The 17,703-nt window shown below is 43.8% G+C and overlaps 1 protein-coding gene across 2 annotated transcripts; it reads left to right on the top strand.

The window, feature by feature from the left end:
* The first annotated feature begins 715 nt into the window (after positions 1 to 715).
* arsh (arylsulfatase H) lies at positions 716 to 11,610 on the top strand. Of its 2 annotated transcripts, none has more exons than XM_086145959.1 (11): positions 716 to 915; positions 1,039 to 1,077; positions 1,455 to 1,800; positions 1,875 to 1,997; positions 3,167 to 3,369; positions 4,291 to 4,511; positions 4,729 to 4,865; positions 4,943 to 5,080; positions 7,739 to 7,898; positions 8,020 to 8,141; positions 10,308 to 11,610. In XM_086145959.1, the coding sequence occupies exons 3-11, from the start codon at positions 1,773 to 1,775 to the stop codon at positions 10,688 to 10,690; spliced, it is 1,515 nt and encodes a 504-aa protein (XP_086002085.1). In that variant the 5' UTR covers positions 716 to 915; positions 1,039 to 1,077; positions 1,455 to 1,772; the 3' UTR covers positions 10,691 to 11,610. The 2 variants fall into 2 exon arrangements, with proteins under 2 accessions (XP_086002085.1, XP_086002084.1); XM_086145958.1 differs by lacking the exon at positions 716 to 915 and having other exon boundaries at positions 958 to 1,077; positions 1,455 to 1,610; positions 1,679 to 1,800.
* Positions 11,611 to 17,703: the final 6,093 nt, after the last annotated feature.

The following is a 17,703-nucleotide window of genomic DNA, read 5'->3' as shown; positions in this document are numbered from 1 at the left end:
CCCTGTGACAAATACTTCTTTTCCTTTGGGCTTTTCCCTTCAGGGGTCTCCACAGCAAATCAACCTTCTCCATCTAACCCTATTCTTTGGATCCTCCTCTCTCACACCAACTACCCTCATATCCTCTCTCACGACGTCTATAAATTTCAATCTTCTAATTTGGTCTTCCTCTAGACCTCCAGTTCCAGCATCCGTCTACCAATATATCCACTCTCCCTCCTCTGTCCATGACCCAACCATCTCAGTCCGGCTTCTCTGACCTTCTCTCCGAAACATCTACCTCGTGCCGTCCCCCTGATGGACTCATTCCTGATCCTCTCCATCCTGGTCACTCCCAAAAAGAACCTCAGCATCTTCATCTCTGCGTCCTCCAGCTCTGCCTCCTGTCTTTTGGTCATTGTCACAGTTTGTAGATCATCTCACCAATGTTAGTCTTCACACACATTCACACACATATATTCTGTCTTCATTCCTGTCCTTTCCAGATCAAACCTCCGCCTCTCTAGATGTTCCTCAACCTGTCCTCTGCTCTGTAAATTAAAATTCAACGAAGCTGCAGTTTGCATGCCTGAAAACGGCGCCATCTTCTGGACACTGGAGATACTGCAACTCTGGCGTGGAAAATTACCACTGTTGAGACATCGAAACGCTCATTTCACCTTTTTTTTTTTTTTTTTTTTAATATAACATAAGAATCCAAAATACAACACGGGAATTGCAAAACAACACAGTGTTTGAATATTTCACTTTCTGTTCCTTTTTATTTTTACCTTTGGGCAGATTTCCCAAAATGTAAACACAGTCTGGTTTCATCACGTTGACACCAACCATCAACAAGGAGGCTTCATTTAAATCATAAAACCGGTGTTCCTCGAATTGTGACGTCAACCTGGAGCAAATATTTGACACATGAAGGTAAATGTGTACGTGTGTGTGTGTGTTCATGAGTATGCGTGTGTGTGTGTGTGCGCGTCTACACCGGTCAGTGCGGTAAAGGCGGACTCTCCGCGAACAAACGCGTGGCTTTTCCCCCCACAGGCGAGTTCAGGCTGCACGGCTGGGTGTTGCAGCCATGAGGTGAGTCCAAATGGATCAAATACAGACTTTCTCTTGCTCTAACTTGCCCTTCTCACCATCCACAGTCTACAGGGAAGCGGTAGATTTGACAAAAAGAAAGTCCAACTTTATTTTTCAGTCAATTTGCCAGCTTTGCAAAGACCTGCCAGTTGTTTTTTTTTGTTGTTGTTGCTGGTTTGTAACGCAAAGCTTGTGTCAACGCAAAGTTTAGTTCCTTAGGAACGAGACACCTCTCTTGTTTCTTTACAGGAAGGGAGAGTAATAAATCATGCACGGCGTTTCCGTTCCGGGAGGGTCGGCGTGCAGTCGGGATCCAGATTTCACCAGTTTTTTATTTTTTCCAGTGAGAACAATCTTTTCCCCTGTCTGGCTCCAAGGTGCCCCCTGGTGGCGCCCTTCCTCCTCCCCCTCATCCTGGCTCGGGGGGCCGTCGCCGCGGGAGAGGACCGAGCCGGGAGGCCCAACTTCGTCCTGGTGATGGCGGACGACCTCGGGATCGGCGACGTAGGTTGCTACGGGAACGACACCATCAGGTCAGTGGCGAATAGTTGGTCATTCCCGGTGGTCCGGCGCCCGTGGTGCACGCCGTGTGTCCCCGCAGGACCCCCAACATCGACCGACTGGCCTCGGAAGGGGTGAAGCTGACGCAGCACATCGCGGCCGCTCCCCTCTGCACCCCGAGCCGGGCGGCCTTCATGACGGGGCGCTACGCTCTCCGCTCAGGTTCGACAAAATAAACCCCCCCGAAATGACGTCTCGCTTCTTTTGGCGCGACGGTTTTCTTGTTTCCCCCGCAGGGATGTCCAGCCTCAGCGGGATCCAGGTTCTGCTCTTCCTCGGAGGTTCGGGGGGGATCCCGCCCGGCGAGACCACCTTCGCGAAGCGGCTGCAGCGGCAGGGATACACCACCGGCTTGGTCGGTGAGGCGTTAACTCCATGCTAGACGCGATACGGGCTAAGCTAACCTGCTGCAGGGTTCAGTCCTTTTTTCACTCCTCCGAGTGTTGGTTCTTTAATTTTCGAGAATGAAACTGAGAATTGTCCCCCGTCCAAAGCCGCTGGTTATGATAAACCAGCTCATGATGGGCGTGCATTTGAACATGAGCCGCCTTTTCGGTAAACAGTAGGTAGGGGTAGAATGACCAAATACGCCGGCGGCATGGCACCGGCTCCATGGCTGTGGAGGTTCTGGGTAAACAGTGTCTGACAGACTCACTCCTACAACAAGGGAGACTTCCAGAATCGTGTAAAACTTCTTATGAAATTCTTGTGTCACGGCAGTTATAAGTCTTAATAAATATGACTATGAATATGAATGGACGGACAATTAGAAAAGCATTACATTACATTACATTGCATTTGGCAGACGCTTTTATCCAAAGCGACTTACAATAGAGGACATAGGGACTGCAAATACACTTGCAAATACACGATGCACAGGAAGCAAAAGACGTCCATAAATAAATAGACGCAGCCGTCCACGTCGACAAGCTGCGGGCGTCCCGTGAGCTGCTCCGGGACCCGGGCGGTGACGTCGGGGTGAAGTTGCGCCCTCAGCAGCTTGAAGGCACTGGAGAAGTGAAAGAAGGTGACTCACAGGGATGATTGCATCCTCTGCAGCCACGCGCTGCCGGTATTAAACTGCAGACAGTTGGAGTTGCTACAAGCCTCCGGAAAGACTCGTGCCGCCGGCCTGTAGTTGTTTTGGATCCTGCAGAGTAACCTGGCTTTAGCCTGAACGCGGTGCGGGAAAGAATCGTGCACGAGTGGCTGAAATAGTTTGCTTTCATCCCCAAACTGTTGGTACAGTCGTATGAAGAAGTTGGGTACCCCCTGATCATTTCCAAGATTTTCCTTTATAAATCATTGGTTGTTCGGATCAGCAATTTCAGTTAAATATATCATATAGCGGACGAACACAGTGATATTTGAGAAGTGAAATGAAGTTTATAGGATTTACAGAAAGTGAGCAATAATTACTTCAATAAAAGTAGGGAGGTACGTAAATTTGGGCACCCCAAGAGAAAAAGGGCATCAATATTTAGTAGATCCTCGTTTTGCAGAAGTAACAGCATCTGTGCGGTTGCAGGTAAATGGCACCTGGGCGTGAACTGCGAGCGGCGAGGAGATCTCTGCCACCACCCCAACCGCCACGGCTTCAGCTACTACTACGGCATCCCCTTCACCTTCTTCAACGACTGCGTGCCTGGACAGGGGAGCGACATCCAGGCAAAGCTGCAGCAGAAACTTAAGATTCTGGCGATGCTGCTCTGGGTTGGACTTCTCACGTTGGTACGGCGGCTCGAGGAGTGTTTCCTCACCGCATTCTCAGATCCATCGTGTCGGCCGACGGGTTATTTTTTTCTTTCCATAAGACATAAAATGAGTAGAAAACAGGACCAGATGCCGTTGTTGTGAAATCCACAGCTGCATCAGCCAGAAGGCTGGAAGTGTCCTCCTAAAACAACAAGAAGCGGCAACAAATCACCCCTTAAAGAGCTTTTTGAAGTCTCCCGATGACGGCAAACATCCATCTTAACGGGGATTCTTGAACTTTCCTGCCGCATACAAAGAGATGTTGCTGAACATCGTCAGCAATAATTCATACGTCCATGCCTCTCTGAGGCAGAGAAAATAAAACAGAAAATTCTATTTATTAATTTTGATTCTAATTTTCTATTTTATACAATTATATATATATATATCAAAAAAGTCAACTGAATTAAGATAAAAAAAATGCACCCAAAAAGTGCTAAAAAAGAAATAAAATAAAAATAAATGAATAAAATAAAATTAAATAACTTAAAAAAAAGTATATATATATATAAAATTAAAATATGTAAAATTGTATTAAAATAAAATTAAGTAACATTAAAAAATTATATATATATAATTTTTTAATGTTACTTAAAAAAAAAATATAGATATTTTTTTAATGTTACTTAATTTTATTTTAATAAAATTTCACATATTTTAATTATATATATATATATATATATATATATATAATTTTTTTAATGTTATTTAAGTTTATTTTATTTATTTATTTTTATTTTATTTATTTATTTTTATTTTATTATTTTCTTTAGCACTTTTGGGGTGCATTATTTTTTTTTTAATCTTCAATTTTAATTCAGTTGACTTTTTTGATCCAGCGCCCATGCCTAACTGGGCGGCGGATGTGCGTGTTTTTTTTTTTCCTTTTTCCTGCAGGTGTGCGTCCGCGTCATGGGCCTTTTTAAAGTGAATCTACGTCTCTTGGCGCCACTTTTATGTCTCAGTGTCCTGGCAACCGCCGTTTGGTATTTTCCCTTTCAACTCATCCCGCTGTGGAACTGCATCATCATGAGGAACGAGGAGGTGATCGAGCAGCCCATGACGGTGGAGACGCTCCCACAGAGGCTGCTGGGAGAGGCGCGGGGTTTTATCAGGAGGTGAGGAAACCGTGTTCATGAGTGGAAAAATGACATGGCTGCATGGAATGCGAGTTATGCATTAATTTTCAATAAAATGTACTCAAGGTGTCACAGGTCTATAGTCAGGAAATCAGGCCGAATTAATCCACTTGGTTCATTTCAAAAACATCCCACGGTGAAAAATTGGGCTTGTGTTTCTTTGTTCGCTCGTCGAACCTTCCCCTCCTCCCTCCAGAAACGCAGATCGTCCGTTCCTCCTGTTTTTTTCCATGGCTCACACCCACGCGCCGCTCTTCGAGACTCCGGCGTTCGCCGGCAAAAGTCGCCACGGTCGCTATGGCGACAACGTAGAGGAAATGGACTGGATGATCGGTGAGTAAGGGCGGCTTAAGATACAAAGAAATCCGTCCGGAAGCGACCGAAACCGTGAACGAAAACCTGCTTTCTAGGGGAAATCACAGAGACAGTGGACTCCCTGGGTCTGGCCAACAACACGCTCATCTACTTCACCTCAGACCACGGAGGGCATTTGGAGGACTTTTCTCCAACGACGGGCCAGAGAGGAGGCTGGAACGGCATCTATAAGGGTAATTCTGTAACGTGGTCAGTAAGACACGCTTCATAAATGGGACAATAGCTGTTGTGAGGTCGGCGTCACATTCCAGCGAGCGCTGCTGCGCGGCAAGGCGAAGGAATCAATTATTTACATTTCAATTCATCTGGGTGATCTGAAAATGAGTTTTAAAAATTCATAAAAAGTGACAGTAATTCACCTGGAAAAAAAAAGTCATACATATATATATATAAATTTTTTTTTTTTTTTTCAAATCAGAATACAGTTGACCCTTGCTACTTTGTGTTTTCTTTCTGTCACTTGGCTGTCGCAATTTATTGTTTTTTTTCTGTTGTTTTTTTTTGCAGTATTTAAAAAAAAGTTTTCGTGGTGAAATAGCCATATTCTAGCCTAAGAAGAAAAAAAAAACAGAGAATATAGTAAATATAGAAAATATGAAATATAGTAAAAATTTGGTAAAAATATAGTAAAGATATAGTAAAAATATAGTAAAATATAGTAAATATAGTAGAATATAGTCAAAATATAGTCAAAATATAGTAAAATACAGAAAATATTGTAAAAATATAGTAAAATATAGTCAAAATATAGTCAAAATACAGCTAATATAGTAAAATATAGTAAAATATAGTTATTATAGTCAAATATAGTCAAATATAGTCAAATATAGTAAAAATATAGTAAAATATAGTGAATACAGTAAAATATAGTAAAAATGTCGTAAAAATGTCGTAAAAATGTCGTAAAAATGTCGTAAAAATGTCGTAAAATTTAGTAAAATGAAACAAAATTTCATTTTATAAAATTGATAAAATATGAGATCTCCTTTGGACTCCTGACGACATCGACGGCTTAATAGACATTCGGATCGGTTGACGGACGAGGACCTGGTCCAGATGATGAAGTCTGCCGGCGAGGAAGAGGAAGAGAAGTGACAAGAAGAGGAAGAAATGGAAGAGACCGGTCTCGCGCCCAAACAAATGCCGCAAAAGCCTTGCAAAATATTTTAGAAAAACATTTTTTTCCAGAAAAAAAGCAGATGCAGCAACTGTTTATAAGGATGTTTCTGAAGAAAAAAAAAAAAACATCAGTAAAGCAAACAAATGCAGGGAGGAGCGTAAAAGGTAGAGTGAGGTTCGTTTAGGGTTAATATATCTGTAAATACCATCAAAATGATCACGTCTCTACTTCAAATTCATTTTTTCGTGGTGGATCTCCCACAAAAAGTGATGGTCCACTGTATCTTATTGATCCCGCAGGTGGAAATTTATTTTCATTAAAAGCAGCTCCTGCTACAGAGTCACATGGGGAAGAATCAACATAGAACTCTATATAAAAATAAAGAGTAAAATAGCGGAATTATAAAAATAAAATAAAAAGAACAATTAGGATTGAAATAAATTAATAAAAATAGTAAAAAGGTATGTAAAATATATAAAAATATGTCAGATATATACATGTGTATTACAAGTGCATGTATATGATTACGTAGAAAAGGAGTCATTAAGTAACTGCGTCTCAGTTGCCAGGACGGCTTCCAGGTTCTCCCCGATGGTTCGGTCAGCACTTTGCTTTGCAGCTCCGCAGCCATCGGTGTGTGAGAGTGTGTGTGTGTGTGAGTGGGCGAACTTAATCCGATGCAAAGCACTTTTGAAACCGCAAGGTGTGAAAGCACCGTATAAGTGGAGACCAACCCAGCTGAACATTCACAGCAGGAGTCTGATCTGCAGGCCGGCCGTCAGGCGCGGCGGCAGAGCGACGCCGTCGTATCGCAACCGCGTGATAATCGGCCAGTTGGAATGAAACATCCATGCGGCTAATCTCTGAGCTAATGAGCTTCACCCTGTTTTGTGCGGCACTGATAGTCTGCATCATTATGAGAGATTATCCCATCTTTCCCCCAATACATTAGATTTTTCTGCAGTTTTTTTTTTCCAGATTATTGAGCGCACCTGAATATAAGCGTCACGGTCGAAAGATAACGAAAATAAATCTATGTTTACATATTTAGCCGCATGCGTCCACGTCGGAACATGAGATATTTACACTAGTAATGGAATACATATCGGTAACATCCAAAACACGTACTGCTTTTTTCCCCCAAACAGTGGCTACAGCACAGCTGATGGAAAAAGATGAATAATAAGAATAATAAGAATAAGAACAACTTTATTTATCCTGAAGGAAATTGTTGTGCCAGAGTTTCAAGTAAAACAAAGCAATAATAAATAATAGTAGGAAACTGTATAGACAGTAAAGAAAAATGGGGGAGAATAAAAAATACAAATAAAAATATAAAGTGTCAAAGTCAAAGCTATAAAGTATTTTAAGTGTTTAAGTGTTTAATAAATAAGACAAGGAAAAGTCTCTTTGTCCTGCCAGTTAAAGTCGTCTTTTTCGGTGTCGGAATTGAACGGCCTCAGAATTTCTCGCTCATTTCATCTTTCCGATGTGACGACGATAAATGTTTTGGCGGAGTGAAGCTCGTTAGCCCCAAAAAAAGCTATCAATTAGCAGCGTTGTTGTTTGGAGCGTGTGGAAAAAGTAACACCTTACAGTCTGCAAATTACAGGAAATAAATTTGTACTAATCGGTGTTATTTCCATATCAGGGGCGGTTGGCGATGATAAGTCGCAGTCAAGCTTCTGATTTCCGTCTACTTCTGCTTCAGGTGGAAAGGCCATGGGGGGCTGGGAGGGAGGCATCAGGGTGCCGGGTATTTTCCGCTGGCCGGGGCGACTGGCGGCCGGACGGGTGGTGGACGAGCCCACCAGTCTCATGGACGTGTACCCGACGCTGAAACACCTGGCGCAGGACGCACAACCAGACAGGTGACGCCTACAGTTACCATTGTTAATGTTCACACCGCTGTAACCGACGTCATTTTGTTCTTCTTCCTCATGTCCTACCTTTTTATTGAAAGTCTCTCTCGTTTATTGTGCACACTTTCAGACACTTAGACGGTTATAACCTGATGCCGCTGCTGGAGGGCAAAGTCGGACGCTCCGAGCACGAGTTCATGTTTCATTACTGCGGCAGCTACCTGAACGCAGCGCGGTGGCACCCAGCTGGCAGTGAGTTCTGGCCCAAAACGCCGTCGCAGCTTTTACTAAAATATTTCAATTTCCCCGTCATATTCGGGTACAGACAGGAAAAACAGTGACAATGACGATGAGACGGGAAGCAGAGCTGGAGGTCGCAGAGATGAAGATGTTGAGGTTCTCTTTGGGAGGGAGCAGGATGGAGAGGATCAAGAATGAATCCATCAGAGGGACGGCACATGGTAGATGTTTTGGAGAGAAGAGGTTGTTGGGTCATGGACAGAGGAGGGAGAGTGAATATATTGGTAGACGGATGCTGGAATTGGAGTTCTAGAAGAAAACCAAGGAGAAGATTGATGGATGCAGTGAGAGAGAATATGAATGTCGTTGGTGTGAGAGAGGAGGATCCAGAGAATAGGGTCAGGTGGAAAAGTTGGATTTGCTTTGGAGACCCCTGAAGGGAAAAGCCAAAAGGAAAAGAAGAATTTGTCACAGGGGTGCAGGACATGTATGACTGTGACAAAGTGATGACTGAGATGGCTTGGACATGAACACTCCTCAGTTCAAACAATGGTGAAGATGTCCGGTAGAAGGTTGCTGAGGTGGAGCCGCCAGGCAGGAGGGCTAGAGGAAGACCAAAGAGAAGATTTAAGGACGTAGTGAGAGAGGGTATGAAGGCAGTTTGTGTGAGAGAGGAGGATGCAGAGAATAGGGTTAGATGGAAAAAGTGGATTTGCTGTGGAGAGCCCTGAAGGGAAAAGCCCAAAGGAAAAGAAGAATTTGTCACAGGGGTGCAGGACATGTATGACCGAGACAAAGTGATGACTGAGATGGCTTGGACATGAACACTCCTCAGTTCATGTCCGAATGATGGTGAAGCTCTGGGTAGAACGTTGCTGAAGGTGGAGCCGCCAGGCAGGAGGGCTAGAGGAAGACCAAAGAGAAGATTTAAGGAAGTAGTGAGAGAGGGTATGAAGGTAGTTGGTGTGAGAGAGGAGGATCCAGAGAACAGGGTTAGATGGAGAAAGTTGCTTCACTGTGGCGACCCCTGAAGGGAAAAGCTGAATAGAGAGGAAGAAGATGATGCTATGGGTACATCTTAAAAAAATTGCCTGAATTCTCCAATTTTTAAGTTCATTACAGGTGGTCCTCACTTAACAACGGGGCTACGTTCCGAGGGGTCTGTCATCAAGCGCCTTCGTCATTAAGCAAAACACCATGTCTGCCGTGCTGCCGTACAATATTTGCATACATATCTGCCATTTGCACCGTGCTATTTTCCCTTTTTTTTCCCTTTCATGTTTATATTTACACGAATATGGGTCAATTATAAGCACAGGTAAGCGCCGACAATACATATTCACTCACAACTCCGCTGCCAGCACATTCCGGCGTATTTTAATATCATCGCGAAGCCCGTCGTAACTTTGCGTCGACATTAATCGAGTATGTGGTTTAGTGAGGAACGCCTGTATCCGTGAGCTATAGTCAACAACATTATGTGTCCTTCATCTATTTAATAGATCACTTTCCGAAATGAGTGACAAAAATATTGAAATATATGATGATAGTCAAATTTTCTGAGACGTCACGTGAAGGTCTGTATTTCTCACTCAGCATCCAGAGTGAACCTGATGGGATGCACAGTGGAGCCCTTGATGAATACATGAGGTTTTAATGGCACAGACAAACACCGAAACACACTTTAGACAATCGTGTTTTATTTACCGCGCTTCCAAACTGAAGCCATTCTTGTCCTAATTGAATGGTTTTCATGACCAAGGAACAACTAAAGTCAGATATGCATTATTTATTCATGCTTGGAAGTTCCCCCGGCTGACTTGTTTACACAAATAACTTGAGAAAACGTCCGGTGACGTGCTTCTCCGGTGACACGTAACATCTTTAAATGTTCTGCGTGCGTTGGGGGATGTAAACCTTAAGGGCAGATAACCAGTGGGGAACAACTGGGGAAATCCAAAAACATCTGAACTTGTTATCTTGTTTAAGATTCCTCTCTCGCGTTAATTACTCCGCACGCAGTTGTGACATTTGGTAACCGCCGCCTCCGAAATAACACGATAGGCGTAAATCGCTCCCTCTGAATTTCACATTCGTAGAGTCAAACCACATATTAATGTGTCTTTTCCATTTTTATTTTCTCAGCACAAATAATATCCTCTTGTTGGATGCGTGCAGGTGACTCCATCTACAAAGTGCACTTCTTCACGCCGAACTTCTCCCCGCCGGGTGCCGGCGGATGCTACGACAGCAAGATCTGCCTCTGTTTTGGAGAGCACGTGCAGCACCACCGCCCGCCGCTGGTGTACGACCTTTTCCGCGACCCTTCCGAATCCCGACCGCTGACCCCTCGCTCCGAGCCGAGGTACGCCGAAATCCTCGCCGCGACGGCCGAAGCCGTCCGGAGACATCGGGACGAGACGGCGGACGAGACGGCGACGAACCAGCTGTCTTGGGAGAAGATCGCGTGGAGGCCGTGGCTGCAGCCGTGCTGCGGGACCTTCCCGTTCTGCGGCTGCAAAGAAGACGCCGCTCATATAGACGGAGTAAAAGTGGAGTAGAAATAAGTAGCGTTTTAGAAGGACACAATTAAAAATGAACGGCGTCAAGCATCGTGTCTGGTATTTAACGTCTCACGGAGGACTCGATAGAAGCAGGATTCCTGAAGGTGTGTTTTCACGCATGCCGCCTTTAGAGGGCAGCGTCACACTGTGTTTGAGAGCCAGAGGCCGCCCTGCAGTCTTAATTGAATCCTCACACCAAGCCGGCTCCCGCCAAAGCAAACAAGTCAAATCCGCTGCAAATCCGCCCCACCGAGGACGGGTGACCGACTGTAACGCTTCCCATGTGGCCGAAACACGACTGCGTTTTTTAATTTTTGCTTCACTGGATGAGTTTTAAGTTATTTGGACTCGCGCTGGAATGCGCGAGTCCAAATGATCTTGTAATGACCAAAAATCCATTTCCCCCTCTGCTCAATAACCCGCATTAAATACCTACAAATGAGCTTAAATTCTCCAGAATATTAACATGAATGTAGCAAATAATCGTGAAAATAATGATTATTATGACTGTCTCCGTTGGAGTAGGCCTTGAAAACATGTCATGATTAATAGGCTGTGACTTGGATTTTTTCTGAATGAAAATAATAAGCCGTATCCTTGTGCGTTTGCGAATGGATTATTGCCTCGAATGAAACCTGTATTTTCTTCTGACGGTCCTTTGGTCCATTATGTCATCTCCGGATGCGTCCTCCATCTTTAAATGGATCTTGAAATCATAGACAGTCATAGACAAAGCGTCCATCGGCGAAGAAGAAGTGGCTTTTTTTTTTTAAAGGAAACAATCACGTGTAAGCGGTGTGAGAGGATTGCTGATGAAATGTCAAATCTGCCAGAATTCTGTGTAGTATAATTTCAATTTGTTTGAAATGCATTGCTTCAAAAAGGCATGCAATTAAAACCAAAATCGCAAAACCTTGGACACGCCGAGGCAGGGTTTGTGTTCTGCTCTTGTCGTTCTCTATCCCTTTATTACCGCTGCTTTCTCCTCCCTTTCTGCGCCGGCCTTGTTTCGATGACAGTTTGATAGATTTTCACCCCGGAAAGGGAATTGTCATTTAGGCCCTTTCAGAAAAGGTCATCCAAGAAGGTCACGGCACCGATCAAGGACTCGTGGGCCGGGCGGACCCGGAGGAGGACACCCCGAGGCTCGAAATACTGTATCCCACCCGCGATAAAAGGCGGTAAAGACCGCGTGAAGTTCTCCATCCTCTGCGTCGTCACCCATCATCATCAACGCTCCACGCCGTCTCCCTCCGGCGGCGGACGACTGTCAAAACATCAAAGTTTTCCACGGCAGAATCCTTGTAATTGCTCTCCTCCTTTTTCTTTATCGCCGCGTCCTCTTCGGAACGGCTTTCTTCATCTCCTCGCCGTCTTCTTCCTCCACCTCCTCATCGTCTCCCTCCAGATATTCCACTCGCATCTGCAATTGAGGAGGAAAATGTCACCGGCATCATCACTGTAATCGCGGCAATCGCTGTCATGGTATTTACTCGTCTCCCTGCAGCACAGACGCGCACATCAAACGCCGCAAGTTCATTACAGTAGCCACTCCATTCTATCTTTGCGCGGTAAATCATGCAGCCGACCATACATAATGACATTTGGCTGTACATCAAAGTTAATGATGGCTGGTGGGGTGGAGTGTTTCTGGCTGTTCATCACGTCTGCGCTCATGCCGAGCCGTACGTTTAGATCCGGGCGTGTTCACGCACAGATAGACCGGGTTTATCGTGTTTTCGGTGGATCGGTGTTTTTTTTCTTTTTTTTATGTAAAGGTCAGCGTCGCGGGAGGAGCCATAAAGCATGTTTAATATCATTCTTTGTCATGCATCGCCCCCGATACACTCCGCTTGAAATGATAATGCGTGGCAATTTCGAACCGATGCGACACACAAAGACCGAGCTGAGGGCTTTGTCCGAGATACCCGGTTGCCGATTTCTGCTTGTCCGACATTGAGGGTAGCTGTCAGATTTAAAGTTCGTTCGTCGTGGGAAAATGTGTTTGCGATTTCGACGTTTTTCACGGACGTGAAAATTCCCGTGCTGGCATTAAGCGTCAAACGATCCGTATCGGTGAAAGATTTTTATCCCTTTTGTCAACTAAATCGGGCGCGGCCATTGAAAGGCTTGTGTTTGCTAACGGGAGCGCATATTTAAGACTCAAGAGCCCGAGCCACTTTCGCTCAAGCAGCCGATGACCTCTGCAGTGACCGAGTAAATGGGTTTTAGCCCAGCGATGCCTGCAGGAGTTACCCCATCATTTAAAAGCTTCTTCATAAGTAAGCAGAGTTTACCTCATCTCAAGCACTAATTAATTACATTACAAAGTGCGTTTAGAAAATCGGCACAATATAATCGCGCTTTCATTTGCACCGCGGAACCTTCTCCCAGTGCTGGAGTTTAAGGGGAACCGATTTCGGTGACGCACAGGTTGACAACATGACAGTCCAGGCAGGGATGATGGCAGCCGGAGGGAAATTCAAATATTTGAAGCCTCCAGATCGAAGTGGAAACAAAAGTGCTGTTCTTGGGTCTTCACGCGAGAACCTCGAGGCCTCGACCCTCCGCCAATGGCTCAATGACAAACATGTCGGAGCCAACATACAGGTCGGTAAGATGAACTATATCGTTCAGCGATGGTCGCTAAGCATCCTGTCGGTGCACAAATCCAGGAAGAAACATGGGATTAATTGACCAGTTGGGAAGTAACTCGGGTCTTGTTGAGGAGAGACACTAATGTGTTTTCTGTACTGATCTTTTGGTCTGTAGATTAATTGGAACATAAACAGGACTTAAAGTTGAAGCAGACGTTTATGGATTCGATACGAAACAATTTTTTTTTTTTTTCACGTGTCAAATATTGCAATGCAAATACGATTTGATTAATTTTGATTAATTAATCGCAACGCCTGGAATTAATTAGATTATTTTTTAATCGAGTCCCACCCCTGCTGTCGATACTTTAACGCTTACCCTCTGAGATTTTTGCCTATGGAAATAACATTCCCCCAGAGGAGGCGCATCCTGCGGCTGCAGGAGAAGATTTGTGAGATCGTTCAACCTCATCAGAAATTGCTATTTATTCAGGTGTGTAAAGAAAACACAAAATTTGCATGAGAATCAGCAGAACACATTATTGTCTGATCCGTGGCGCTGCGCTCTCTTCTATTTCACTGACCTATGTTGTAAAGCTGTCATGTTCCCTCATGATTTATATACCGTCTCCGACGCACTGTGTGCACCGTGCCCTTTAGTATTTTCTTAAAATAAGGCCGACGCTGTTTGTGGTGGATGAAGAGCTGCGGGAAACGCACAAACAATACAAATTCAAGGTTTCTCCGGGAAATATAAGATCCAGTGAAAATGCTGCAAAGTGTGTACGTGCGCGTATGGTTTCTCATAAAGACATCATGATGACTCTGTGTCAGGTTTATCAGCGAATCAGGTGAGCGTGGCCACGACTTGCACCACATTTATTTGTGTGTCTGCGCATATATGTACGTGTGGGTGACTTGCATGATGATTTCAGTGCACGCCGAAGATTTTGAAGCCTTTCTAAATATGTTGACACTCGACCTGCAAGTAGGCCTTTCAACCAAAGACATTTATTTATGGTACAAAGGAAACATTGCATTAAAACTTGGAATACTATAATGATATTATACTCCGTTAAATAGGAGATAACATCAAATCATGAGCATCAGTGTGAATCAGTGTATGTATATATGTGTGTGTATATATACTGCTCAAAAAAATAAAGGGAACACTTGAACAACACAATGTAACTCCAAGTCAATCACACTTGTGTGAAATCATAGTGTCCACTCAGGAAGCAACACAGATTCATTTTGACTTGTTTTCAGGACATTACATCAAAGTTGGATCAGTCTGGAGTTTGTTTTTACACTTTAATTTTGAGTGTGATTCCTAATCCAGACCTCCATGGGTTGATACAATTGATTTCCATGGATCATTTTTGTGTGATTTTGTTGTCAGCACATTCAACTGTGTAAAGAGCAAAGTATTTCATAAGAATATTTCATTCATTTAGATCTAGGATGTGCTTTTTAAGTGTTCCCTTTACATTAAAGTGTAAAAACAAACTCCAGACTGATCCAACTTTGATGTAATGTCCTTAAAACAAGTCCAAATGAATCTGTGTTGCTTCCTGAGTGGACACTACGATTTCACACAAGTGTGATTGACTTGGAGTTACATTGTCTTGTTCAAGTGTTCCCTTTATTTTTTTGAGCAGTATATATATATGTATATACGTGTGTGTGTGTATATATACAACGATATATATATCCATATATATATACTGTATATACAATATGTATATTTTGAATATAACTGCTCCTCTGGTGCTGCTCCTTAGCTTAGCGTCCTGCTCACGGTGCATCATGATGGCTTCAATGCAGTGGTCTCATGTTGCTGATGTTGTGCTCTTTGTAGAACCGTATGAGACAATAATGCATTTCTTCTTCTTCTTCTTTTATAATTAAAGAGACATGCATATATTCCTTATGTCAACTGCTATTTAAAGTAAAGCTGCAAATGGTTGTGCAGAAAAAGGCAGCATTGCACATAGGGTCTAAGAGTTCAGTGTGTGTGTGTGTGTGTGTGTGTGTGTGTGTGTGTGTGTGTGTGTGTGTGTGTGTGTGTGTGTGTGTGTGTGTGTGTGTGTGTGTATGTATGCGTGTGTGGCCTGGGGGTAAAAACTCCACTTTAGTCTTTTGGTTTTGGCCAGCACAGGCGTCTGCCTGACCTCAGCAGTTTGGCAAACACTTTACTGCCTCAGGACGTGTTTTGTTGTTTCGTGCGTGTTTATTGTGACGCAGTGTGTGTTTCAGTATGTGTCACATTTTGTGCCATATGCTCAAAAAATACTGGCCGTCTATTCACGCCGAGACACGTATATGTTTTCTGTAAAGGTACTTCCCATATCATGAAACACAAATGCTCTCATACGTTCACTTTGCATCAGAATCCAACACTTCCTGAACACGCCACCTCCTGCGGGGACAGGAAGTGTTTAAGAAGGTGGGGTTTGATGAGGAACAGATAGCTTAATAACTTGGCTAAAGGGGATGGCGGGGTGGGGGGGGTGACCTTTTTCTCTCACCATGAAAGAAGTGAAAAGTTAATTGCTGAAAAAAAAAAAAAAAGATGTGTTAAAAGAGAAAATGCACGCTTTCAAGATGAAAATGCACGCTCATTTAATTTGATTGATTTTCCTTATGTGATTTGTATTCTATGATGACTCATGAAAAAAAAAAAAAAAAAAAATCTGTGTTCATATTCTAAAGTAGTTTATTGTACCCAAAGCATGAGGGATTCACATCTCTGCACACACCCACACACACACACACATGCACTCAACTTATCTTGCCATCCCTAAATGCCTTGTTAACTGACAGAATTTGGCTCCAGCACCCTCATCTGTTTTGCAGCTTAGCGGCTCAGAGCAGCTCGCAGACGTTAACCTGATCACATGCTTTGATTCGGGGCAAAAACGACCCAGTTAAAGCAGGTTGCAAAAGCAGAGCCAGTCGTATCTGCAGAAATTCAACGTTTTGGGTTTTTTTTTCCCCGAGCAGAACGCTCACATCGGACACGTTGACACAGAAACGCGTTAATGGACACTCGGGGATGCGATCACGGCGTGACAGGCGACGAGCGGGATGGACTTTGTCAGAACTCGCCGAGACGCGTGAATGTTTGCGTGTCTCCGGATAGCGTGTGAACGAGTGAGCGAACGCTTGCATGTTGCGGGGATGAGCTGCAGGATGAGACGTGTAGATGATGAACGGATGAAAACCGTCTGCGCTCATTCATGCAGACATTAACCGTGGAGGTTCTCAGCCATCCAGGTCATGGTGAATTTTTGTCAATATCTTCTTGTCGTGGCAACTGAATCTCAGTTTGTGAACCGAAGAAGCCTCCGGGATGCCGGGTGAAACGTCTCCAAGTGAAGAAATTCAATTCCGGTTGCCATGACGAGAAGATATTTGACATGGAAACAGCACTTAATTGGCTTTAGTTTGAGTTAAAGGTGTTTTTTTCAGGAATCGCGTTTGCACTGATTTGCTTCTTGACTGAGATTGAAAAATAATTCAGCGCCCCGCTCATTTCCACGTGTCACGCCCTGACTCGTCCTCTTATTGTCGCTACATTCGCAACCCTTTTCGTTTTGTTTGTCTGTTCTCACCCTTTCTGCTTTTTTTTTTTTTTGTTTGTTTTTTTCATTCTGTTGTCTATTCATATCCTTGTTGTTGTTATTCACTCTGCCGTCTATTGATTTGCGCTTGTCTTTTTTAATTGTCTCTCTATTGCTATTCATACCCATATTTACCGATCCTGTACTTGTTACGCTGCTGTGACCAAAGAATTTCCCCTATGGGGATCAATAAACTATATCTTGTCTGATAATACATTTCAATTGAAGAAATGGTGCAACAAGTTAATACAGGAAAGAGATGTTACACGACAAAAGCCTTAAAAAGCAGAATTTTCTTTTTAAACATTTATGACTCCGATTGCTCAACAATGTGACCAAGTCGGATCTGTCGTCAGGATACGAAACACAACTATTTCTGGGAAAATCTTTGAGAGCGTAGATCCAAACCCAATGCAGCCACAAGCAGTTTGAGACGCCCGGCAGAAAAAGAAAATGGAAAAAGGGGGTGACGGTCAGTGACAGAGGGGAGGCGGCGACGGATCAAATGATAGCGAGAAAGTAGGCAAAGCCGAGGCAGCGCCGGAGGTGCGAACAGAAGGATGGATCAAAATAGGCTTTAAGAAGGTAGATGGAACTGAGAGGAAGCGGAAAGGAATCAGTGGAGACGGGAGGAAGTGTGGCTCAGAAAAAGAGACTTCTAATCAAAACTTGTGGGTCCACCTGAAGTGGAGGTTAAATAAATATGGATATTATAAAAACAATAAAAGAGAATCACGACAGGGAGCGGGCGAAGGAGAGGCTTTGGAGGAGCGATGCCACATGGAGC

The sequence above is a fragment of the Fistularia commersonii genome, chromosome 4 (assembly GCF_037954325.1).
Source record: "Fistularia commersonii isolate RoL2024-O1a breed Wild chromosome 4, RoL_Fcom_v1.0, whole genome shotgun sequence".
NCBI classification, from domain to species: Eukaryota; Metazoa; Chordata; class Actinopteri; order Syngnathiformes; family Fistulariidae; genus Fistularia; species Fistularia commersonii.
This window is presented reverse-complemented; position numbering and strand designations above follow the sequence as displayed.